The sequence below is a fragment of the Cordyceps javanica genome, chromosome 7 (genome assembly GCF_051103115.1).
Source record: "Cordyceps javanica chromosome 7, complete sequence".
Classification (NCBI taxonomy): domain Eukaryota; kingdom Fungi; phylum Ascomycota; class Sordariomycetes; order Hypocreales; family Cordycipitaceae; genus Cordyceps; species Cordyceps javanica.
Window position 1 is genome coordinate 1382403 of NC_139301.1, and position 25197 is coordinate 1407599.

At 55.4% G+C, this 25197-nt stretch overlaps 8 protein-coding genes and 2 non-coding genes across 10 annotated transcripts; 7 read left to right on the forward strand and 3 right to left on the reverse strand.

Annotated features, from left to right (window-relative positions):
* Nucleotides 1-737: 737 nt before the first annotated feature.
* Nucleotides 738-3950, forward strand: V2A60_009937 (tyrosine protein kinase SWE1; the record flags this gene model as incomplete). The annotated part of the gene is made up of 1 exon (XM_083261200.1): nt 738-3950. The coding sequence occupies one exon, from the start codon at nt 738-740 to the stop codon at nt 3948-3950; it is 3213 nt and encodes a 1070-aa protein (XP_083117326.1).
* Nucleotides 3951-5023: 1073 nt separating this feature from the next.
* On the forward strand, nt 5024-6576 carry V2A60_009938 (FAD dependent oxidoreductase; the record flags this gene model as incomplete). The annotated part of the gene is made up of 2 exons (XM_083261201.1): nt 5024-5275; nt 5380-6576. The coding sequence occupies 2 exons, from the start codon at nt 5024-5026 to the stop codon at nt 6574-6576; spliced, it is 1449 nt and encodes a 482-aa protein (XP_083117327.1).
* A 710-nt stretch (nt 6577-7286) lies between these two features.
* Nucleotides 7287-8504, forward strand: V2A60_009939 (thioredoxin-like [2Fe-2S] ferredoxin-domain-containing protein; the record flags this gene model as incomplete). Its single annotated transcript, XM_083261202.1, has 3 exons — nt 7287-7412; nt 7750-8040; nt 8151-8504. The coding sequence occupies 3 exons, from the start codon at nt 7287-7289 to the stop codon at nt 8502-8504; spliced, it is 771 nt and encodes a 256-aa protein (XP_083117328.1).
* Nucleotides 8505-9144: 640 nt separating this feature from the next.
* V2A60_009940 (uncharacterized protein) lies at nt 9145-11166 on the reverse strand (the record flags this gene model as incomplete). Its single annotated transcript, XM_083261203.1, has 1 exon — nt 9145-11166. One exon carries the CDS (start codon nt 11164-11166, stop codon nt 9145-9147), a length of 2022 nt encoding a protein of 673 aa, XP_083117329.1.
* Nucleotides 11167-13489: 2323 nt separating this feature from the next.
* On the forward strand, nt 13490-14362 carry V2A60_009941 (EGFR-like transmembrane domain-containing protein; the record flags this gene model as incomplete). The annotated part of the gene is made up of 2 exons (XM_083261204.1): nt 13490-13553; nt 13623-14362. The coding sequence occupies 2 exons, from the start codon at nt 13490-13492 to the stop codon at nt 14360-14362; spliced, it is 804 nt and encodes a 267-aa protein (XP_083117330.1).
* Nucleotides 14363-15180: 818 nt separating this feature from the next.
* V2A60_009942 (uncharacterized protein) lies at nt 15181-16758 on the forward strand (the record flags this gene model as incomplete). Its single annotated transcript, XM_083261205.1, has 2 exons — nt 15181-16266; nt 16318-16758. The coding sequence occupies 2 exons, from the start codon at nt 15181-15183 to the stop codon at nt 16756-16758; spliced, it is 1527 nt and encodes a 508-aa protein (XP_083117331.1).
* A 578-nt stretch (nt 16759-17336) lies between these two features.
* V2A60_009943 (uncharacterized protein) lies at nt 17337-19896 on the forward strand (the record flags this gene model as incomplete). The annotated part of the gene is made up of 2 exons (XM_083261206.1): nt 17337-17690; nt 17752-19896. 2 exons carry the CDS (start codon nt 17337-17339, stop codon nt 19894-19896), a joined length of 2499 nt encoding a protein of 832 aa, XP_083117332.1.
* Nucleotides 19897-20507: 611 nt separating this feature from the next.
* On the reverse strand, nt 20508-20604 carry V2A60_009944. The gene has a single exon. It is a non-coding gene; the product is annotated as a tRNA-Leu (tRNA).
* Nucleotides 20605-22463: 1859 nt separating this feature from the next.
* V2A60_009945 lies at nt 22464-22560 on the forward strand. The gene has a single exon. It is a non-coding gene; the product is annotated as a tRNA-Leu (tRNA).
* Nucleotides 22561-23941: 1381 nt separating this feature from the next.
* Nucleotides 23942-24823, reverse strand: V2A60_009946 (RlpA-like double-psi beta-barrel-protein domain-containing protein-containing protein; the record flags this gene model as incomplete). The annotated part of the gene is made up of 1 exon (XM_083261207.1): nt 23942-24823. The coding sequence occupies one exon, from the start codon at nt 24821-24823 to the stop codon at nt 23942-23944; it is 882 nt and encodes a 293-aa protein (XP_083117333.1).
* Nucleotides 24824-25197: the final 374 nt, after the last annotated feature.

The following is a 25197-nucleotide window of genomic DNA, read 5'->3' on the forward strand; positions in this document are numbered from 1 at the left end:
GCTGAGAAAGCGGGCTTGTGGTGCGATATTCGACGACCCTGTGGACCATCGCATCGTTGGAAGGAATCTAGATACGACCAAGCAAGTCCAACGCTTCAAACCATCGCCAATAGTCGGATGCGATATTTTGTGTGCGCGCGCCCGGCCATCCCATCACAAGTTATCAAAACAACCGACTCACCCTCGCCTCGAGCAGGACCGAGTTTGCATGTGCCCGTCCCTTGCGACCCGTCATGTGCTAACTGCCTCTCCTGGCCCGACGACTAAACGTACGCCGCATCATTGTCGACAGTCGCCCAACCGCTGGCGCTGACCTCACTCAGCTTCACTCGTCGGCTCTCTCTGTGCAACTGTGCTCGCCGAGTCATGGTGCCGACCTAACTAGTTCTCCCTCTTCTATTTCCGGCTTGTTTGCTACATCAGCTCTCACTCCGCAGTGCAACAACCCTCTGTTGCCGTCCATATCAACGACACGACACCCACCACCATACCATTTCTGTTTGATACCTTGAATCACAATCGACACCTCGCTTTTTATATACCCAAACCGCAGCAGCGTTTCTTTCCTTCTTCTTTTTCTTCTTTTCCTCCAGTAAAATTGTCTACTCAAATCGATTTCTCCAGTTTCTACCTCGCAGCTTTACCATTTGCGGCTAGCTACTGTTTCGTCGACATTCCTTATTGTGTGTGCCCCGCTGTCAAACACCCTCGCCGCGCATTCCTCACAGCACAACACAATGTCATTCTCCAACTCAGGCGGGACGTTGGCTCTGCCATCACCCACGCACGCCCATCAGATTGACGTTTCTTCTGCGGTCCGCACGCTACGCCGCTCTCTCTCGCGATCTCCCTCCAAATTTCTCTCCCGCACCAGTTCACAGAGCTCCGACCACTCGCTGCCCGCCTCGCCCAGGACTCCCTCTAGGCGCTTTGTGCTCACGCCGAAACATCAACACCGCCTTGCTTCTGCTCACCCGCACTCTGCGCCTCCCGCGGCGGCACCTGTGCAATCTACCACGCCTTTGCAGTCGCCCGTCTTGACGCCACTTCGTCCCAGCGTACGACTCTCGCTCCGCAGCGCCAAGTCTACAAAAACCCTCTCGCCCGCCCGCCAGCTGGCACGCCGAGCCTCACCCAAGAGCCCGATCAAACGCAGCCTAAACGCCACCTCGGATTCCATCAGCTACGCCCGTCCCGCAACATCCGCCTCTCCTCGAATTCGATATTCGCCAGGCCAGGAAAACGCGCGTGGCAGCGCCGCCACTCTCAAGAGTCTCGACAAAAAGCCTTCGCGCCACAGTCTTCACCTCGACGTTTCCGGCTCCTCCCAAGCCGCCTTCCTGAAAGCCCTCGACCTGACACCTGAATACATGGTTTCCACTACTGGCGCTCTCAAACGCAGTGATGCGACCATGAACCTGGATCATCCGAACCAGGGCAGTCCCGTGGCGAAACGCCGTAGTATGCACGGCGTCGCCGCCTTGGCCAACCCAGAAACTTTCAGCATTTTTGGCACCAACACCACCTCGTCTCAAAGCTTTGATATTCACGAGGATGCGCATCCTGAATACGAACTCTCAGCGATGCCTGTCACATTTCACGGCGACAACTTCTCTTCTTCCTCACCCTCCTCTTCCGTTCCTAAGCGCTCATCTTCTCTCCGCAAATCCACCCTTCAGCAGCGCTCTCTGGGCAGGCGCACTGGCGAGCGTCAGCTCGCCCAATTATCTTCCGACCTCTCGACTCCCGGTAGAAGCAGGCCACGGCTCTCCACCGACCACTTTGTACCTCCACAGGTTCCCAGAGACAGTCCGTTCTCCAACGTGTCGCCTCTACCAAATGCATCCATTCACCCCATGGACAGCAGGTCGCACCAACCCCACCCCCTCTCCAAGACCTTGACCACGTCTTCGTCCGGAAACAGCTTGACCGAAGAAGCACCTCTTCTTTACGCACCGGTCAAGCACAACTTTGAACGACCCAAGCCGCATCCCTTCTCCCGCTCCCTCCCTCTCAATGCCACCCGTCCTACCGCTCGACCCACGCATGACCACACAAAGGCTGTCGCGACGCCAAACCACTCTAATTTGTGGGTTGGCGCATTCAACTCGACTGGTTTGATCTCCAAGGTAAACCGCAACCCCGAGGAGGAGGCGGACAAGAAATTCGCGCCGCCTGATACGCCGTGCAAAAAGCACAGCAACCCGTTTGCAACATTTCCCCCTCAAGCCGGAAGTGGTTTGAGGAAGCGAGGGAATAGCAGGGGCTCCTTTGCTGGCTTGCCCTCAACACCATTCTCGGCTGCACCTATCCGCGCTCCTGACACATTTGGTAATGCTGCAAAGGGCATGACTATTTTTCAGCGAGGCCCATCCGGACTTCGCGCTCGCCGGGGCAGCGTCCTCAGCCTCGATGGCGAGGACCGCACGCTGTTTGGCGAAAGCGCCGATCTGACTAGCAGCCTGGACGCTGATGTCCCCCCGACACCCACCAAGAACACCTTGACTCCCAGTCTGAGTAACCTGAGCGAGCAGTCTCTGGAGAGTCCAAGCGCAAATCGCACCTTTGTGTTGCCTCCGCTGTCTGCCGTCAAGCACGCGCCCCCAAGGTCTGCAACTGCTTCCCCTATTCAGAGACAACGTACTCCTCAGACTCCGCATGAGGGTATGCTACCGCTAGATACAAGCCGCCTTTCCCTCTCGCAGATCAACGAGGCCGCCGAAAGCTCCATGCCGCCTCCCGTCACACCCACCACTGGTAGAGACTTCCGTTCATCTACCAGCATTTTTGTGACGCCTGTCAATGACCGCACCAGCGACCTTGATATCGATGCGAGCCTTTACTCAAAGTTTGACAAGGTCGAACAGGTTGGCAAAGGCGAATTCTCGACCGTGTATCGCGTCAGTAAGACGAGCCAGAACTTGTTTTCCGAGTCTCTGTCCATGACGCCGGCCCGAAAGCTTGGCCAAAACGTGACGAAGAGCCAGGTGTATGCAGTAAAGAAGAGCAGACACCCTTATGGGGGCCCCAAGGACCGTGAGGTGAAGTTGCGTGAGGCTCGCATCCTTCAGGCATTGTCCCATGCTGAACATGTCGTGCACTACATCGATGATTGGGAGCACAACTTTCACCTTTACATCCAGACCGAGTTCTGCGAAGAAGGCACTCTAGAGAAGTTTCTGGGCAATGTTGGTCGTGGCGGGCGCTTGGACGATTTCCGCATCTTCAAGATTCTGCAGGACCTCTGCCTAGGCTTGAAGGAAATTCATGATGCAGGCTTTATGCACTTGGATATGAAGCCTGCCAACATCCTGATCAATTTCGAAGGTGCTCTGAAGATTGGCGATTTTGGTCTCGCACAGGCTTGCTCTGCAACTTCTAGCGTGGACACGGAAGGTGACAGAGAATACATGGCTCCCGAAATGCTCAAGGGCCAAGTTGGACAGCCGGCTGATGTTTTCTCTCTTGGACTCATCACTCTGGAGGCTGCGGCCAACGTTGTGCTTCCAGACAATGGCCCGACGTGGATTGCTCTCCGATCTGGAGATCTTTCGGAAGTTCCCAGTCTCACTTGGACACCCTCTAATGAGGTTCAGCGTGATGCTAGCGGCAATCCTCTCGAGGTTGTGCACAGCAGCGAGCTGCTGGCCAACAAGCATAGCAGAGGCAACATCCCGAATCATTTCAAGAACACCAATTTCAGCCAGCAGCCCGCCTTCATGGTTGACGCGTTTCACCCCAGCTCTCTCGACTCCATCGTTCGCTGGATGACCGCTCAAGAGCCCAGCGACCGACCGCGCATCGATCAAGTTTTGGAGCTTGAGGGGCTGCAGTGGCTTACTGAACATCGCAACGCGCCTGCCACCGTTTACGAAGGAAGCTGGGGACTAGAAGACATGCCCCCTGTGGCAATTGCTCTTGACAGCGACACCGAAATGACGGATGTCTAAAGCACGCTGCCACAGTGATCCGAACTAGCCAAAGAGCAATGCTGGATACATACGAAAGGATGCGCCTCGAGCTTCGATTGGATTGGAAGCAGTACTGAGAAATGTACAAGGATCTACCACATAGTTGTTGGAAACATGGCAAGAACCCTATGGCTTAGCAACGGGTTGGCCAGTTGCTGCCAATACAACTAGGACAGCCATAAACACTACGGGGTTACATCACGACATGATTTTTATTTGGAGTTATTTGGCTTTACAACACATACCACCAGGCGTCAACAGAACCGCTCAAGAAACAATGGCGGACCGAAACGCCGACGCAAAACAAGCAATTTTTACTTGAAAAATTAGATATATGGCCGGGGGATACAAAGCTCAAGGGCCAGTTGAGAGTATATATATTCGGGACGGATATTATGACATGGAAGCAAGCAAAGGAAAGTCTACACAGAATCTGACTTGTATTGCCCACAGAACAGGAAGATGGTTACTACTCATGGATTTTTGGCGTTTAAGGAACATGTAAATATATACGTATCATAGTAGATGGGAGGACATCGATAGGACCTGGAAGGGATATGGATCTCAGCAAGGGGAGTCGCGAGCATGTTAGTGGACTTTTATTGGTTGCGTATGAGTCTAACGATGAAATGGCATGACAATATTATGGCTTAAACCACGAACTTGCTACGCTGCGATCATCGGTGACGCTGTGGCCCGAGAGGCCGATGCACTTTTTGAAAACCTGGCAGTTGGAGAATACGCTTACAGTAGACACCCTTTAACGACTGGGCATTGTACCCGGCGCTTGCGACGATTGTAAAACGACGCGTAGGGGAAGTCGTAATCGGGCTGTCCAGTGAGGGTTGCCACTATGCAGTCGAGCCACTTGCTTCCGTTCAGGCGGTTAGTGTGGCGCTGGGCCGGTCTGATAAGTGTTGGACGCCCCCCTCGGCCAGCAACACCATTCACCATCACCGGCTGGTTTCTCCATCAGGAAGAGCATCAGAAAGAGCATCAGAAAAGTCAAGCAATAAAACGAAGAAAAGCAGCTGTCCTTTTCCGGGTTTAGAATGACTCAGATTAAATTACAAGAGGGCCAGGCCGAGCTGCCCACGCCCGAGAGCACACATTCCTACTGGCATCACAGCCCGTCGCCGGAGCTGTTGGGCCACCACACTACCGATGAGCTTCCCGCCGAGGCAGACGTTGTCGTTGTGGGCAGCGGCATCACAGGCGCATTTGCAGCGCGCGAACTGGTGGAAGGCGGACGCAACGTCCTCATGCTCGAGGCACGGGAGGCTTGCTGGGGAGCTACAGGTCGAGTATGTGTGGCTACACAAACACACCGCGATTCTTTCTTTCCGTTTTTTTTTTCGCTATCAATTGACTGACGGCCGAGGGGATTGGTACCCCTCCGTTTTGACAGAATGGCGGTCACTGCCACCCGCTGATATTCGTCACCAAGCCGAACATTGCGCAGTTTGAGCTGGACAACTACTTTTTCCTGCGAGACTTTGTCCGAGCCAACCAGGTGCCGTGCGACTGGAAGTCGACCGGCGCCGTCTGCCGCCTGGCCACCGAGGAGGAGGCCCAGGCCGCCAAGGAGAACGTGCGGCTCCTCCGCCGGCACTACCCGTCGCTCGCGGACAAGGTCATCTACGTGGAGGACGAGCAGGAGCTCGGGAGGCTGCGGGTGCCCTGGGCCCGCGCCGCCGTGGTGCACCCCCACGCGGCCAAGCTGTGGCCGTACAAGCTCGTGGCATGGGTCCTGGAGACGCTGCTGCGGAGGAACGAAAACACGACGAGCCGTTCACGGCAGGTCGGCAGCGGCAGCGGCAGCGGCAGAATTCGGTTCAACTTGCAGACCAATACGCCTGTGACGCACCTCCAGAGACACGGGCAGTCGTGGGTGCTGCACACGCCGCGAGGCCAGGTCGTGGCGAAGCAGGTCCTGCTGGCCACCAACGGCTACACATCGCACCTGCTACCCCGGATGACAGACCTCATCCGCCCGACGCGCGGCCAGGTGGCCGCGCTGCTGCCGCCCGCGGGCCACGTGCCGCTCGAGCACACGCACATCTGGAGCTCCGCCGGCGCCGACGACTACCTGGTGCAGCGCGACGGCGACGGCGTCCTCATCCTCGGCGGCGAGCGCTCCGGCGACGCCGCCGCGCGCAGCCGCACGACGCGCGACGACGTCCTCGACCCGGACATTCGCGCGCGGCTGCGCAGGGCCATGCATGGCGTCATTGAGCTGCGGCCCGGTCATGATGGTGGCGACCCTGACGAGCTGCCCGCCGCGTACGAGTGGACCGGCATCATGGGCTATTCGCGCGACGGCCACCCCTGGGTCGGGCAGGTGCCGGAGACGCTGGGCGGCGCCGACGGGGGCCTGTTCATCAGCGCCGGGTACACGGGCCACGGCATGCCGGCGGCGTCGATGAGCGGTGTGGCGACGGCGGGCATGATGCTGGGGCGTGGCGGCGGCGGCGGCAGCGATGTGAACCTGCCGCCCGAGTTTGCCATCACCGACGAGAGAGTGAGACAGGCGGCGAGGACGGTGCTGCCGAGCACGCTGGAGGATGAGATTCGGATGAATGCATTTTGGATTCAAAAAGAATAATGAAGAGGGCAAGCCAACCACTGGGTAGAATGGGAAAGAAGAAGATGAATGCTGCTGGGTGCTGGGAGGAGGCAGGCAAATGCTGCCTCTGGGTGTCGATGTCGTGTCTGGCACTTGAGTTTGCTGGCGCAGGCTATTTTTAATTCATTCGGACCATGTAAAGCTGCAATGTTTTATCGAAGTCGGCTACAAGATGGCCATGATATTTTGAAATTGAAAAATTTGTATCTCGTTCAAATGTGTGCACCTATCATTGTGCATGGACAATCGCCGTTGCAAAGACAGGCTGCTCAAAGTAAAGCAAGGAGTTTGGAAAAGTCATCGTAGGGCCAACAACTGAATATCGATTTTCAAAGTATATTCCGACTTGGGAGACTTGCTGGCGCTGAGCATTTACATGTTGATGCTGGTAGTGCACCCGGCCTACCAATGAAAGCGGTGGCCGCTCAGCGAGTCATCTTAACCGATGTTTATCCGCCCACACCAACAACCAGCCAATCACAACAACGTATTTTGCAAGCAGCTTCCAATTGGTGTCGGGGAGAAGGACATTTCGCCAAAAAAAGCTCCAATTAGACTCTCACCCTCTCTCTCCCCATCCCATCTCGCCCCGACAGCCAACGCTCCCGTCCCATTGACAGCCCATCTCCGCCTCAGTCCGGCGGATATCATCGGAGGATCAATCAACACTTTGCAAACGTCCCGTCGCAATGGCCAGCAAGCTCGCCCCCCTCTTCCGGTCTTGCGTCCGCGCCTCCGCGCGCGTCGCCGCCCGTCCCCAGCCCAGCCGCGCCTTTTCCGTCTCCGCGACTCGACCGAGCGATTCACTCAGCGTGGTAAGGATTCATTTGTCAATTGGATACGAGCCTTTGCTTGTTCCCTTGCCGTTCGAGCCGAGACCTCTTGCCTTTTCCTCCCTCCCGAACATGCAGGCAGAAGGGCTCCTCAGCACCGAGCCGCCCGAAGGAGAGCCTTTCGGCTCAGCCAGGTTGCCAGAGTACCAGAAAAAAAGCCAGAAAGTTGCGTGGAAAATCTAGAGAGGCCAATTTGGCTGTACCGATGACTTGTGCTTATTCTGCTGCATGGACGTGGAGGAGTCAGGGAGACGCAAGACTATATATATCCAATGCATGCGAGAGAGATAGAAAGCGCTGACAGTTTCGAACTTCCCAGCATCGCAACACGCCCGATAACAACCCCGATATCCCCTTCAAGTTCAGCGCCGAGAATGAAAAGGTCATTGCCGAGATCCTGAAGCGCTACCCTCCTCAGTACAAAAAAGCCGCCGTCATGCCCATCCTCGACATTGGCCAGCGCCAGCACGGATTTACCAGCATCAGCGTCATGAATGAGGTAGCCCGTTTGCTCGAGATGCCTCCCATGCGTGTCTACGAAGTCGCCTCTTTCTATACCATGTATAACCGCACTCCTGTCGGCAAGTTCTTTGTCCAGGCCTGCACTACGGTACGTTGCATATTTACGGGGACTTTGGGCCAAGATTCAGTCATGATTGGCAGCTTCCTATGCCTGGAAGAACCCGAATACCACAGGACGCTCTGACTAACTCTGCTTAGACTCCCTGCCAGCTCGGTGGCTGCGGCTCCGACGTCATCGTCAAGGCCATCAAGGAGCACCTCGGCATCAAGCAAGGCGAGACCTCTGCTGACGGTCTTTTCACCTTTATCGAAGTCGAGTGCCTGGGTGCCTGTGTCAACGCGCCAATGATTCAGATCAACGATGACTACTACGAGGACTTGACCCCCGAGTCGGTCGTCAAGCTGCTCAAGGACCTCAAGGAGGGTGCCGCCACCGGCAAGGTACCCGCTGCCGGTCCCCTCAGCGGCCGCCAAACCTGCGAGAACAGCGCTGGCCAAACGAATCTGACGTCCGAGCCCTGGGGTGTCGAGACAACGCGAGCCGATTTGTAAAATAAGAAGACTGGAGGGAATATGAAGAAGATGGGGGGAAAGCATAGGCACCAACGCACTGACTCCGCAGAGTTGTGCTGTGTACTGGCCTACCTGGGACAAAAAAAGCCTTGTAGCCTACAACACCTTTTATATCTTGTGTTTTTTTTATGTTGTCGATTGCCATTTTTTTTTCTCGTCTACGCCTCCATTGGTCAAAGGGGGCATTGGACGGCAAATGGTGCATATCATTGAGTGGAAAGGATAGAGGTTTTTAGCATGGAACTTGTACATACAAATACAAACAATGACCAACTGAACAGCGAAAGCCGCATGCCGTGATCTTGACACCGGCATTTCTTCATCGTAGGAATGAATCACGACGCAACAATACGCCTAGGTGAGAGTCATGTAGATAGATATACATGTTCAGTTTCATATGTCATAACTAGCGTTGGGGCTGATACATTCTGATATACAGCCGTTTCAGGCCGTCCGAATCTCCAATATTCTGCGGTGGCTACCAAACTCTCGCTTTTACAAAAGCATTATATAAATCGGCTTGAACCTCTTCTTTTGCAAAGGAAAAAGATACGGACCTCGTCTCGTCATTTGCCGTCTTCTTCTTCTTCTTCTTCTTCCCCGGCCTCATTCTTCTCCGCTACAGCCGCAGGACCCAACCGTCGCCCAGCCTCGCGCCGTCCTCGCGCAGGCCACCCCAGACCAAGAGGCCGCTGTCCTCGAGGTTGTTCATGGGCGCGCCGGCCAGCAGCCCGCGAGCCCGGGGCAGCAACAGTGGCGCCCCTGCCGTTGGCCGCTGGCCGTCCTCGAAGAAGTGATGCTCATCCTCACCGCCGCCGCCGTCGTGGTGCGGCCGCACGGCCACCCGCGCCCAGCGGCCCTCGCCCGTCTTGCGCCCGACGACGGCCTGCATGACGGCCGCCGTCACGCCGCCCGCGACCGACGAAGCCGGCGGCTGGAACAGCCACACGTCGTCGAGGAAGCGGCCGGACGGCTCGCCCTCGCCAAACGCCAGCACCAGGGCCTCGCGGCCGCCGCCCATCGTGACGGCCTCCAAGGTGGCACCGCTGCGCGGGGACGGCCACTCGTGCTGGGCACCGGGGCTGCCGCCCACGCCCACGCCCACGCCCACGCCCACGCCCACGGCGGGGGCCAGCTCTGGCGTGCTGCTGCGCAGGCGCGGCGAGGCCAGCGGCGCCGACGGCGTCACGGTGCTGCTGTACGTGCTGGTCGGGTGCTGCACAATGGTCTGCCAGCCGTCGCGGGCGCGCACCGCGACCTCGATCCGCGCGCCGCCGCCGCTGCGGGCCGCGCGGCCGGCGCGCTGCCGCCTGTCATCCGTCGTCTCCACCTCGAGCGGCAGGTAGTCGAGCTGTCCGCCGATGAGGGCTCCGCCGCCGGAGGAGGAGGCAGATGAAGCGGAGGTGCAGCCGCCGAAGCGGAACAGGCGGCTCTTACTGACGCAGATGGCAGCGCCGTCGCGCGCGGGGCCCGGCGCGCTGGGCAGCTCCGACCACATGCGGGAGCGCACGTCAAAGGCCCAGAGGTCGTTGCCGCGGTCGCCGGCGAGGCGGCCCGCGTGGACGAACAAGGTCCCGTAACCGCGCGATTCCTCGTCGACGGCGCTCTCGGCGACGTGCCCGACGGCGGGCTCCTGCGGGCCGGCGAGGTCGCCGACGGCCCAGTCGCGCCAGCTCATTGCCCTGGCGCGCAGGGTCGTGGGGCTCGTGGGAGGAGGCGCAGGCGTGGGAGTTGAGGTGGCGGACGAGGTCGTCGTGGAGGCATCGGCGGTCGGGGTGCCAAACTCGCGAGGCTTGTCGATCGCGGCGGCGCAGTGGTGGCTGCGGGCGGCCGGGTGGATGGTGATGGCGCCGCCTTTGACGGCCGGCGCGGGATCGAGGTGGCTCCAGGCGCGGGTGCGCGTGTCAAAGACCCAGACGCGGCCGGCTTCCTCGAGCGGCCGGAGATTCGAGCCGGCATGGCCGCCGCCGCTGTGGCCGCCAAAGAGGAAGATGCGCGAGCCGATGACGGCGGTGGCGTGGCCGGCGCGCGGGCCGGGGACGTCGCCCAGGTCGGGCCGGGCAATGTCGATGGCGCGCTCCTTGCCCTTGCCCTTGCCCCGCGGGCTGCTGATGCTGCTGTTGCTTCCAGCCTCGGACCCTGCGCCGTCCGAAGAGCTCGCGGTGGCCTCGGCGTCCTCGTCGTAGGGCTTCTCAGGGACCGCCTTGATGCGGAGGTAGTCGGTGCTGGCGCCGCTGACGGGCAGGCGCACGACGTGCATGTCATTGTCGGCGAGCTGGCTGGCGCCGCCGCCTTCGCCGCCTTCGCCACCACCCGACGATGGGCCGATTTCGCCGCCGAAAATGTAGGCGCTGCCGCCGACAATGTCGAGCGAGTGCGCGGAGCGTCGAAGGGCGGGGATGTCGTCGATGCACTCCCAGGTGGCCTTGGGCTCGGTGGTCCCGGCAGCCGAGGCCGGCGAGGACTGGCCGAAGCGCAGGCTGCTGAAGTGCGGCATCGACAGCGCGGGAAGGTTCTGCTGCGCCTGCGCGATGTTTTGCTGCGCGCTGCTGAGGAAGCTCTGCTGGGTGCTGGTAATGTTTTGCTGCGCGTTGGCGAGCAGGTCCGTCGTGCGGCGCCTGAGGAGCTTGACTTGCTCCATGGCGGCTGGGTATAAATATGTTCTCTTTGCCGGGGTTGGCGAGGTGGGCGAACTGGCAGCGCCAATATCGCGAGCTAGAACAGGGCCGTCAGGGAACGAGGACGAAGAGAGAATCGCCAGTCACCGTATCCTGGCTGTGATACAGATGAGGTGGTTGGTTGGCTGGGACGGGACGTCGCTGTTGGACGATGACGTACTAGCTCGTCCGGTTGACGGTTAACGGCCTGAAGCTAAGAGTGTAAGAAAACAGGGGACTTTGGAACGATGCGAAGCCGGGGGGAAAGCTCTTTGACTCGCATAAACAGTATTTCATCCGGCGTTTGAAGTGGAGGATGCAAAGAGCCTGACAAACAACAACAATGTACGCAACCACATTGCGTACGAACGGGACGTGCCAGTGGCCTTGGAAGAGCCTCGTCTGTTGTTCTGGCACAGCCCGTCTGCTGCCCCGGAAGTTGGGTGGGGACGGCTCGTCGTCCGCGTAGTGGCTGACCCAGCGTCTGTTTCGAGCAGCGATCACGAGCTTGAAGCGAGATGGCCGTGTATCAAGTTTATGAAAATGAGGCGATGGCTTCAAACAGCAGACGTTTGATTGCCTAGTCTCATCTCGAGCATCGATTTCCCGAGCGTTGCCGGGTATTCAGTGAGAGCGCTCAGTGAGCTTTCACGTTTGCCAGCCAGCAAAGGACTCATCTCTTTCAGTGAGAGCTAGTGGGCTCCGCTGAGCTATTCTTAGCACTCACCGCCCAGCCATGCCTTTTATTACTGATATGAACAGAGCGGCCACTGCCCTCGTGCTGCATGTAGCTACAGTCTGCCCAGATATCGAGACTACCTAATAAGGGAGGAAGAGCTCGGGGTTAGAATCAGTATTCACAGGTTGTGCTTCAGCCAGGTTCGGCTATTGCAGCATCTCGAACGTATGGGTGTCGGCACACGTAACCCTTCTGCTATCGTGCGAATATAACGGGCTTTTCCTTCTCTGCTCCAAAGAAAAGTCTCCGACGATCATCCTTGGAAAGGGGGCCACGACGTGGGTGCTCATCTGCCGAAGGTGGTTCACAGTCTTTGGTCTTGTTACACTTGTCTGTTGCCAGGCGTATTGAGAGGACGAGTGCATCGCCTTCTTAAACCCAACAAAAATAGCGACAGGCGCTTCGAGTGAATCGAGCATGCCGAGCGGCCTCTTTAAATCTCCGATTGCCCGTTTGGAAAAAAGTCAAAAAGAAAAAGAGCCGCAAAAAGCGGCCACCAGTGACCACGAGCTGGACCATTGTGGCCCCAACGTGGCTGTCGAGCTAGAAAGCCTGCAGTGGAGAAGGCCAATGCAACACAGCGCTTACGGGACTGCGTCTTGCTCTAGAAAGGTAACCTAATAACGCAATTATTGGCTCCCGGGTCAATTTGGCGTGCGGGTTGTGGGCAGTGGCAAGGCTGACCTAGCAATGGCATGCTGACTGGCTTGAGCCCTGGGGCCGCGCACCATACAGGGGCATGTTTCCCATTCTACAAAGTAATATTGGTAATCAATCTTTTTTCTCTTTTGTTGTGGCTTCCGACGGAGGAGAGTGGCTTCAGTGCAAGCACACACGGGTTTGGAATTCAGAATGAGTAGCCACGTCGAAAGCAGCAACCGATATCTCCTTCTTACAGACGTTGGCAACCGGCAGACGCCTCGCCCGCAGGTATGCAGGTATCGGCACTTGGTGTTCTAGCCTTCTTATAGATCTGGGGAGCATGAGCTAGAACGAATCCCTCATGCTAAACAGTACCGAGTAAGAACCTAGACGGTGCCTGGGTGCCCAGACCATTTGATAATAGGGCAGCCAGCGCAATTTACAAGAGGGCCACAAAACTGCAACAAGGCTGCTTGTCTGGGCAAAACGATTGGCTGACGCCTGCCTCTTTGCAACTCTATACAGATTATCATGGTAAAAGTCGTTTGTCTTAGCCTCTACTCCGTACAGGGCAGGAAATAGGCAACTCCTCTGATCGGCACCCTTGCACCCTATTCTGCCTCAATAGCCTTGGGGCTGGTACATTTCGACCACACCATCATGCAAGCCCCCTGCCAGCTGTAATTCTATGAATCAGGCTTTTGGCGGAGGGATCCAGATACCTGCAGTAGCCCCCGCCCGACTCTATCTTTCCAGCTGGTGATACAAAACTCCCTTCTCCGGCGCCTACTCCTTCTTGCGCAGGTTCTCCATCTTGTTGCCGTAACGTGCAGGTTCTACCTGGTAGAGTTGATCTGGTATTGACCAACATTCTTTAAATCTCGATCATTCAAGCGTCTCTTTGTATACGCCACTTGTCAAGCAACATGGCTGCGAAGATTACTGCCTCCCCAAACTTTGAGGGGTGGTATATTCATCCAGATGGCACCAGTATGCAGCTTTCTTGATACCCGACACTCATCAACCAGAGTGTTCTTGTCTCTAACGCCATCACTGCAGCCGAGCCTCTCACCTGTCCGCAAGGCACCTTTACAACGTCGGGCCCATACGCCGTGTGCTGCGACAAGACCAAGTGCCCGATGCCCACGGCCTGTCACGACAACAAGATTAGCTACGACAACTTTGCCGTGGGAGCATGCCCGGGATCCGCCGTGTGCCAGACCATGTCCATCATGTCAGCACCCGGCGCCAAGGGCGACGTCACATCGAGCATCTTCTGCGCCCAGTACTGGTATGCCCTCGAAGCGTACCGCGACACCGTCCCCGTCACCACCTCCTCCGCAACCAAAACGAGCACATCGGCCTCAACAGGCAGCACGCCCACGAGCAACTCGGCCAGCAGGACGGGGTCGGTGAGCACCACGGGGTCGTCGTCGTCCGCGGGGTCGTCCGGCACGACATCACCGACCAGCACTCCCGAGCCCTCCGCCGGCGGAAGCTCCAGCAAGGCCTGGATCGCCGGCGCCGTCGTGGGACCGGTCGCCGGCCTCGCGCTGCTCGGGTTCGCGTTCTGGTTCCTGCGTCGACGCGGTGCGCAGAAGAAGAAGAATGTCAACGCCGCAGACGCGCCCCAGGAGATTGGCGGCTACGAGCGACCCGCCGATTACGGTGACGGCAACTGGCAGAACAAGCAGTACTATGGCGCCTCACACCCCAAAGCGGAATCTACATCCGCTGGCTACTACGCACCCGTGCAGCAGAATCAAGTCCATGAACTCCCTGGAGGCGAGCAGAGGTGAGGGTGTAGCAGAATGCTAGATAAACGAAAGAGTTCGGCAAGCCATTTACAGCACACATTTTTGAGTGAATTGGGGAAAGTCGCGCAATAATGGACGCGGTCGGGGGAGTTGGCTTGATTTGTTTGATTCGGAAGCCGGGCGTTCTCATATACAAGACCCATTTATGCATATAATGTATTTGTACATAGTTGCTATTAGCGATTTATACTAGGCAGGCCATTTCTAATTTTATCTTGATACATTTTATGCAGCTGCATCTAAGCGCCCGAGATGAACTGGTTTGGCCCGGCCGGGCCGGGGCGGTGCAGACGTTGAACTACCAGGCTAGCTAGAACGGCGTCAGCCAGCCAAGAAATCATTTTCATCTGCGCGGGCCGGCCCGCGCTTTGTACAGTAAGCGTTGTTATAATGACAAGTCGGATCAACTTGCTAACATTGAACGTGAGGAAAAACAAGTTGTCTTGCCCACACCTTCCCAGTTCCCGACCAAGCTAAAGCGTCCAAAGCAAATATGCCAAATATGCGCCCATGAGTGCTCCTCCATTGCTGAAACGGCGACAGCCAAATCTGTCTAATCCCTGGAGGGCAAGCACACTGACTTTTACGCTGCAGGGAGGTTGCAGTATGGTGGGCTGGAGCGCTCAGCCTCACCAGTATGGGCGGCTAGCACCAGGCTGGCGCATAGAAACTGTCTCGGGGCTCTCACCAACTCTTTTAAAAAGTCAATCAGACATTTTTCCTCGGTAGCCTCGTTGAAATATTCCTCACTCTGCTTGGCCACATGGCTTGATTCCAGATCGCGAAACTCTGGCTACATTATGAATCAGATATACGAGAAGCTCGCCGCTGCCGGTCAGCTTGCAACGAGTCACGGGGGGGAATCGACGCTCGACTTTGACAATAGCGCTCGTGTCTGCGACATATACGAGGTTTGGGCGCACAACGACAGCGGAGAAGCCGTGTCGCGTCACCGCAAGATTGATTCCTGTGATGTGCCAGATTGGCTGCAAAACGGTGCCGGCTCAGACGCCAAACCGGGCCACGCACTGCTCCTTCGACTTGTCCTGGTCAGCATCCGACCAGCGCTCAAAACCAAGAAACGAATCGTGAGCATCGCCAAGGAAACCCACGACCAGCTGATCAAGGCTTTCGGTTTGAAGCTAGCCAATGAGTTTCTGAAAGGCACAATCACGAGCGTGACTGCTTTTCCAAAAGTCAGCGTGGCGCCCGATGCTGAGCTGTGTTGCTATGCCTTCAACCACGCACCTAAATTGGCTGCCATTTGGTCGCAGGTACGGTACACCGATGAACGGGGCCTCACTAGGAAGACTGCGACTGAGGGCATCATATACATGACAAGTGACGCCGAAAATAGCAATGTGTCCAGCCAAAAACATGTCGAAAAGTCTGCGCCCGCGGCTGCCTTCACACCAAGCGAGGTGCTCCGAAGATTGCTGGATTCGCCTTTTTGCGCGGATATATATTCAGACAGCATGGCTACTGCCCTGATTCTGGCCATGCAACTTGGCTTCGAGATTGATGTGACGCAAAGCCGCATCAAAACAGCCATTCGCGGCATTGAAGCAAAGACAGGCTATCACACCTTCAAAAGTCGAGTGGCGGCATCGACGCAGGCACAGGTCGAGCTCGGCCAACTGGCCGTCCAGGCTAGTGGATCGGCCACCAAGCTTGCCAGTATTGACAGGAAGAGCACTTCCATGCAGAAAGTCTTACAGTTCATTGTCAAGCAGTTGGATAAAGAAGGGCTCGGCGCGGCTGGCAGTGCCGCGCACAATGCCCAACAGCTCTTGCGGCACCACGTGGGTGTGCTCGAGGAGAGGCTGGAGATGCAGATGCTCGATACGCGATATACAATGAAGCGCGTAGACATTCAAATCAATGCCGTATGTAGATATTCAGGCTCTGGGTCGCATATAGGAAGCTAACACGTCCAGATTTTCAACATGATGACGCAAGAGGATAGTCTACGAGGCATTGAGCTGGCCCAGTCTACCCACCAGATTGCTCACGCGAGCTACCGCGACTCGTCCTCCATGAAGACACTCGCGATAGTAACCATGTTTTTCCTTCCGGGAAGCTTCGTCTCGGCCATGTTCTCCATGCCCATGTTCGAATGGACCAAGGCGGACCCTGATTCGCCATCCATCGGAGTCGGCCTGTTGCCCCAGTTCGCCCTGTACTGGGTCATTACACTGCCACTTACGTTGGTCATATTCAGTCTCTATCTCCTTTGGCTATGGCATCTCAAGCGCCAAAGGCAGCGCGAGTTCGCCATCGTATCCCGAAAGAGCGATGATAACAGCGACGGCGAGGAAGGGAAGGAAGTTGTGGAGGAGCGCCGCCTAGCGAGGAGGAGACGTGAAACTACGCTGTAGGACAGCGTACTTGCGTGTCTCTGAGATCTTCCAGAAGCACAGTCCAGATACCATTTAGTATGTTGGTGAAATTAGCTGGTTGGCAATGAATCTTTCTTTTCTGATTGGAAACTGATTGTAGACTGATTGTAGAAGAAACAAAAAAGTTCAAGATCGTGGCCGCGGCTGTGCTTGAATGGCTCCACACAACTGCGTCATCCATCCGAGACGGATGCTCGTGTATATGAAAATTACGTCGTCCGAGTTGTCACCAAAGAACAAGAGAAAAACATACAGGCGGAATAGTTTTCATTTAGAACTCGGGTTAGGTATTGTTTAGTCCCGGTTAAGGACCTGCGCCATCACATATAGGCTCTGGACTGTGACTGTGGCGCGTAACTTCGTCACCACAGCGTATATTAAGATCTGCCCCGCCAAAGACGCAACCCTGCCATCTTCACCAAACAAGCGGCCACGGCCCAGGCTCGACGCGGGATACTGGGCCTCATACAGAGGAGCAACTCACTTCAGCCCATTCTGCTCGCTGGCCTCCCATAGACAGGCAGAGTTTTAGTGCCCGCATCCCCGTGATGGCCGCCATGGCATCCCCCGCGTCAGGCAGTCCTGTCCCCGCGCGGCTCGGATTCCTGGCCATCTACAACCCGTCCCTTGGAGATTCGGACGACACTATTGACGACCAGATTGTTTACTATGCCTCAGTCACATCTCAGGCTGGCGTCCCGTCTAAGAAACGGCGCGCGCGCACGAGGGGCCGCCCGACCGAGGCCATCTCAATCGAAGAGCGCAACGAGCGCCTGCGCCAAATTGGCCTCGCTCAGGGCATGGTCAGCTTCAGCCAAGGGTTCACCGACGGTGCCCCTGTGGATAACATCGAAACAGATACGACTAGAGTAGTCGTGCATGAGCTCGAGTCTGGATGGTGGATCTTGGCGGTAAGTTTTTTTGATGTTCCGCTATGTAAGGGAATAAGCCCGCCACTAATTCACGATGAAGAGCATTGATCTTAACAAGACACCGCTACCCCCACGTCTCTTGACCAAGACTAGTGAGCCTCAAGAGGAGAAGTATGATTACAACACCAAAGAGATGAAACCCGCTGTCCTCATCTTGCGCGATCTCCAACGTGCACACCGCATTTTCTTGATGCATCACGACGTCTCTCTGAGCGCTTTGTTCCTGCGCCTACCGCGACATAAGTTTGTTGCTGTCCTCAGCCGCTATTGGGATCTCTATTTGTCGACATGGAGCGTCTCTCTACATGGAAATCCTGCTAGGGATATTTATCAAGGCATCAATATCGCGGCATCGGGTGAGCTAGGTGTCGGCGTGGGCGAAGAAGAGCGTGGCAGCGGCGAGCGCGAGGTTCTCGAGGGCTTAGTTGGCAGGACTGAAGGCCTCGTCGACCTGGTGGTATCCAAGTTTGGCAGCAGTGATACTGAGGGAACCAACTTGAAAAGTAAAGATTCTGTGCCTTGGCTGGGTAGCGGGAGAGAACCTTCAATAGACGATGGCGTCATTTTCTTGGGCACAGGTGCGCTGTCCAGAAGATCTCTCAGAGACGTGACGCATTGGATGGAGGACCTGTATACTTGGGGAGAACATGCATATGGCGTCATTGAGAGTCCAATATCAACACGCAAGTCTCGACCAAAGAAGACTGAACCTCCCGACGAAACCCCCAAGATTTTTGAAGGTGATTCAAAGGGCGGAAGTCAAAGCAATCTCACGGAGCCCTCAAAGCGAAGCAGCGAGCCAACAATCAAGGTAGCGAGAGACGAGGCATCCGGTCTTCCGGCATCCAGCACAGCCGCCAGTACAGCGGACGCTAAACCGATCGAAGGGGGAAAGGGCGAGCAAGTAATTGGATCCCAGGCTACTGAAGCTGAGGATGGCAAACTGGATAAGATGGTGAGCTACCTGAAACTAGGTTATGGTCAATATTGGACAATCCCTGGCGTCTCTGGGCTTTCTGGGTCCTCGGCCGAGCAAGCTGCCGCCGATGCAAAAGAACGCCCGAGTGCGAAGGCTACAGACCCGGCGACTCCCAAAAGACCGCCCATGCCGAAGCCATCTCCATCTCAGGAAGCTGCCGGACATTACCTCATCGGCCTAAAGGGTGAAATCGAGGAAGCGAACGGCGGAGATGATGACGGCGGCGCAGCATCCGATGAATCAGAATCCGAGCACGACTCACGCACTGTATTACGAACGATCCATGTCGAGCTCGAAGACAAGGAAAGCAGCGGCGTCCATGTCAGCCAAACACTGAACTCGGCAGATGCCGGTGGTGCCACCCTTACCGAGGTGCAGATGCGCGGCTCTATGCGCCCTGGTGCCAATACCCAGGAAAACAGCAAGTCGGAAAAGCTACGCGTGGTCGTGTACGTCAATCGGCCCTTTGTCTTTGTCTTCCTGTTCCGCCTACGGACAGACTCGCTAGCCTGGGACTCGTTGTATCGGTCTCTGCATTATCAGCTTTCACCGTTGCGCAAGCCCCTCCTCACCTCTACTCGATACCGTCCAGAGCGACCGGATACGGGCCGTGGCGGCAGCAGCACCGGCGGCGGCGGCGGCACGGCGGGAATATACGACTTGGTTTGGAATTCTGTCGACCTGACCGTGCACACGACCGTACCAAATATCCCCGACCACCTCTACCCGGCCGACGACCACGCGTCCTCGCTCTTGTGGTCCCGCGCCGACGCCGTCAATACGCACCTACACGTGCTGAACCTGTACAGCGGGACGCGGTCGCCGCGCGTCACGGATCTGGAGCGCACGCAAAAGACGAGCCGCGGGTGGTGGGTGGTCTGGACCCGTCTCTTGCAGCGAGAGGCCGGGTCGAGGGCCACGACGCAGCCACGAGCGCCGCGGGACTCGCCGGCCGCGTCGGCGCCGCCCTCGCCTCGGGCCGGGTCAGATGCTGCTGCTGACGAACATGAGGCCGGACCGGCTATGCTGGGCCCGGCAACGACAAGCAAGGAAATATTTCTCATACGCCGCGCCAGCGACCACGTCTCGTCGGTCAGTGGTAGTTTGGGGATAGGAGGTGGCGGAGCAGAGGCTGTGGGAAGGCTTGCGCAGGGGATAGGTGTTGACACGCGGAGATATGTGGAGGATCTGCTCAGCATGCTGTAGACCTCGTATTTAAGTGCCGCGCGATTGTTTTTTTCTTTGGTTGTGAAAAGTACTCCTTTGAGAGAGGTTTGACATGGACTACTGTTTTCTGATTTTAGCGGTATTGGAGAGTTTTAGCTCCCGGGTAGTAATAAATATTGATTTCCGAATAAATGTCACACTCGACAGTACATCCACGAAGCATGAAAAAGCTCCGAGGCCGCTTAAAGTATGTGGCTAAACGGCGACGGCTTTTCCGGCTAAACACAAGAATGTTGCCATCACGGACTTGGTTGAGTAAAGAATGAGGGTTCATTAAATTAGAGTGGATAAATCATGCCTCTGTTTTTTTGCAGTTATGAGGTCTCGTATATGTGCTAAAGATATCAATTGCAAATTAATGACAACAATGCATCGATCTGCAAAAAGCGGAATAATGCTGTGTAGTGGGCCATCACCTCCGGCGATTTTTTGTGTAATGCCCGAGAGAGTTCATGCTTGGGGTAGGCAGATCTTGGCCCTCGTGCCAGGGTCAAAAATCACCGAGTCCGGGGCAGAAATGTGCCAAAAAAAAAAAGGAGCGACACCAGCCCAGCGCATTTTGCGCGAAAAGGGCAAAAAAAGAACATCTCTGATGAGAATGGGATTCGAACCCATGAGGATTGCTCCACCAGGAAACGTGTTAAGGTAACCTTAACCTGGCGCCATAACCAACTCGGCCATCTCACCGAATATGCATTTCTGTTGCGTTGTTGGAATATATAAATTCATTCTGTCCATCGCTCGTGACCATCAACGAACCATGCCGACGTACACTGTTGAAAAACTTCTACTCGCAGTTACTCTTATCACAGAATGCATAGAATTAATTCATCAATTGATGGCGACCTTTATTACAGCCTCTAGTCTTAGTAGTGGCCGAAAAATGACTCACGGTAAGGTATCAGGGCCTCTCGTTAGGCCCTATTTCATAGACAATACAGTGTGAGGTCGTCTGTCCAGAGACTACTTTGCTTCGTGGAGCATTCTGTGTAAAGGCTGTAACGACGTGCGCACGGCGTTCCAGTTTTTTTTTTTCTTTTTTTCTTTTACGCAGTTAACGATTAAGACTAACTTGATGCATACGGAGGATTAGCATGCTCTGGAAGGCGATCAAAGTTTGTCGCCATATGTGAGTTGCTGCTGTCTGAGTGCATACATTGTAAGCTTACTGAAGAAAGTCGTCACACCCAATTGCATCATCTGGACGCTTTGGAAACCGCCCTGGGCTCCCCGTCCACAATAGATCACCACTTGATAGTTTCTCTTGCAAAAACTTGTCCAGAAGCAATAGTGATCATTTTTCCGTGGGCCGAGTGATGCTGACTTCGGCGGACATTTGGCTGGGAACAGGGTGAGCTGGTGCAATCGCCGCTGGTGAATTAGCCTCGAAATGAGGCTGGTCATGTTCGGGATAGGGTAGCTTGGGTAGCCCACTCGCTTTGTTCCATATTTCGATGATCTCCCTGCTTGTTCTATACAGGAAAAATTGATGAATAGGGATTCTCGCTTCCTTCGAGTCTTCCACACAGAATCTGTCCATTGCTATTGCAAATGCCAGTACCGCTTCTAGTGGAGTGCACGATTTATAAATAAAACGTGTACACTGAATCGCATAGATAGATATTGAGCATTCCAGTAACTTCGCGGAGCAAAAAGGCCAAAGAATCAACAATTGCACCTTTGATCGAATTGGGTCTCTCTGGTTGCGCTTGATTACGTTGCCAAGGTTTAGATGGCGAACAAGTTGTTTCCACAGATCCAGGCGTAATGATTGTACTTCGGTGGCGTGTTCGCAATAGCGACATCCACTCACCGAGAGCATCACTGCAAGACCCTTGAGAAGTAAGGTTCTGAATAATGACTTGAAGCCGCCATGCTGTCATTTTTTTTCCAAGATCTGAAATGGCGCACCGAGCTCGAGGCAGGTTTCGGCGAGTCTGAGGTGCATAGTTGAATGTCAAGAATGCAGACCAGCTCCTCATCAGTCTCTAGCATTGGTTCATGAAGCCATTTTCGGGGCACATTCTTGCAGATATCCGAAACATGTGGCAGTGTACGTCGCATTTAGATAAAACTAAAGAATTTGCCGAGATCGCGGCTCATTTGTGCCGTCATCCGCTGTTTCAACTCTCGGAGAATAGTTTCGACGGGTGGCTGTTTCAAGCAGAAGCTGCTCTGACTGTTTCGACGTCTTCTGTCGCTTATTGAACGTTCCACTGCGGGAACGCCATATTTTGTACTGAAATGTCTGGACAAAACGGGGCAGGCGGCATGGTGCACAGCGTTCCAAGGTTGGCTTGTGGCTAGTTTCGGGCAAAGAAATCATCGAAAACGGTGTAATGTTGCTTGACCATGAGAAAGTTCAGAATCAACGGTAAAAAGGGGGAAATGACCTTGTTCTTTCAGCAGGGGCTGGGTGAAAAGTTGATGAAAGGCATGCTGCGTTGTTCAGGGAGTGCCAGCAAAGTGAAGAAGTTATTTCGGCAAAGAAGGACCATGCCATCTTACATTGATAGTTATTAATAGTGTACCACTTGACATCAGCCGGTGAGATGGCCGAGTTGGTTATGGCGCCAGGTTAAGGTTACCTTAACATGTTTCCTGGTGGAGCAATCCTCATGGGTTCGAATCCCATTCTCATCAGAGATGTTCTTTTTTTGCGCTTGTCGTCTGTTTTTTGTCGCATTTTTTTTTCTGTCCCTGCCATGTTAATCAGTTTATAGATATAATAAATCTTCTGTCCCCTGACCGGGATTTCTTTTTTCTTTTTCTAAAACTAACCCCCCCCCCCCCCAGGCATGTGCCTGTTGCGGGTGCAGGCCCTAGTACGTGGTACTGTCGCGTGCTCTGCCGACAAATTCGCGCATGCCGAGAACCGGGCGGCAAGGTGAGGCCACAACACCATGACTCTCAGTGCCGCGGAATTTGACAAGATGAATATGAAACAAGGATTGTTGCATTTTACTTTTTTGCTCTTAAAAAATTGCCCGACATCTGAAAAACTCAAGTCATGCAATTCTGTTCATGTTCCAAAATTGCGCAATTAAAAGAAGAGCATGCAGCTACAAAACTGCGTCAGTTCCGCCGCGTTTCATACCAGACCGGGTACCTGGACACCAAACGACCAGCGCCAAAGGGAACACCCCCCCCCCCCCCCCCCCCCCCCCCCCCCCCCCTAGCGTTACATCGCAGGTGGCGGACAATTAAACAAAAAAGCGCGCACATCAGACCAGACACGTACCGAGTACAAAGCGGCTTGTCTGTATTTATCTGCGCTTTTTGTCATGGGGAATTGTATCACAGATACGGATTGCAGTGCGACAGACTAGAAACAAACAGAAGCTTTGGGAGCCTTTTCCCCTCTTTTCTTTCGCCTTGTTTTTCTTTAGCCAACAAGAAGTCTCTTTTTTGGTTACAATCCGCGATTCCTTCACCACCGCGTTTACCAGACCACGACTGTGTATTACGGCAGGCTCGCCGTTACTGACCACTATTTGGCGCAAATCAACGACCGTCGTTGCATGCTTGATGCCCACCTATGCCATGACAGGCGGCGGGCTGTAGGCTGGGTCGCCCGCCCACCCACGATCCCAAGTGTACAGGGTATGCATTCACAACAATTGTTACACACGACCTTGTCATGCACGCCACGAAACATTTTTTCGAGTGCTTTATTTTCAATTTTCTAAATCATTCAACTGACTATATCCGGTGAAACAGTCGTAAATTGATCCCATGTCCATATCCCGGTGTACGCATTCTATTTTGAAAACGAGTGTATGTTACGTTTGATTCAACGTACTTTCAATCTCTAAGACCAAGCTGAGAAAGAGTGTATGACGAAATAAAAAAGACTATATACGTTGAAATAAAAGAGTGAAAGGTCTCGCCATTTCTATACGCTCCTGAGAGCGCCCCTTCGGGTCTTGTCCTGACAAGGTTGAGAGAGCGACTCATGTGCGCAGGGCTCCAGCCTCGCTACGCATATCGAGATGAGACCGCCCGAGCAGAGCGCTTCCTCAGCCTAGTTGAAGGACCAGGTCATTGGCTGACGACCGGATTCGAGGCTGCCGAAGAGCTCCTTGTAGACTTTCTCGCTAACATCAATGCTGCCCATGGCGCAGCTGGGGCACTTGTCACGGACGGTAGCCTGTACGGACTTGCCATTGGCGTGGATGGTGATTGTCTGACCGCACTTTGGGTTACCGTTGGACTGGGCACCCATGAGCTGGCTGGAGAGGGCGACAATGTTGTCCGTGTTGTCCTTGCCTGAGTCGTCCTGGCCGCAGGCACCGAGGCCGACGGCATAGTAGGTGATTTCGCCAGAGTGGTCGCCGGAGCCGCTGCTGCTGCCGCTACCGCCACCGCTACCGCTACCGCTGCCGCCGCTGGGCGTGGGCTGAGTCTCGGCAGGAGGGGGCTGGGGAGTAGCTGGGGGTGGAGGAGAAGAGGGAGAAGAGGGAGGAGGAGCAGGCGCCTGAGACTGAGGCTCAGGCTGAGGAGCAGGAGCCGAAGGTTGGGGAGGAGGAGCAGGCGCCTCAGGCTGAGGAGCAGGCGCCTCAGGCTGGGGAGGAGGAGGAGGAGGCGGAGGAGGAGAGCTAGGCTCAGGAGCAGGAGCAGCGGGGGCAGCAGCGGGGGCCGCGGCAGAGGTCTGCTTGGGCTGCTCGGGAGCAGACGACGCACTCTCGAAGAACTGGCCATTGGAGGTCCCAGGGATGATCGCGGTGGTGGTAGGGATAGGCTGGCCGGAAGTGACGAGTATGGTGGTCGCAGAGTCGATAAACTCGGTGACAAATTCAGTTACGGTGACCCATTCAACTACGGTGACGATGTCACGGCGGTCGATAGGCTTGGCCGCGGCGGCGGCGAAGAGAGCGGCGGTAGCGGCAAGAGCAAATGACTTCATGGTGAGAGATTCCGGTCGTGTCTGGCTTTCAAAGCGAGTTGGCGGGAGTTGTTGTAGGTTGACGGGCGCTAGGCACAGCGAAGCGGCGGAAAGATGAGATAATGAGAGGTATCTTGTTGCAGTTGTTGTTGGCACAGCCAATGGAGGGAAGGAATGTGTTGTTGGGCGCGTCGAGCGTGGTGTTCTCGTAGGAGAGAAGACGGGCCGGAGATATATATATGTATATATATAATGAACCTGTTTTTGAGCGTGAAGGAACGTGTGCACAAAGCAGGCGGCTTGACGGGCTTAAAAGGAGGGAAGCACGGCAAGGTGAAGGAAAGTTGGGTAGGGGAAAAGGAAAGAAAAAGACGGAGCGAAAGTAAAAACAAGAA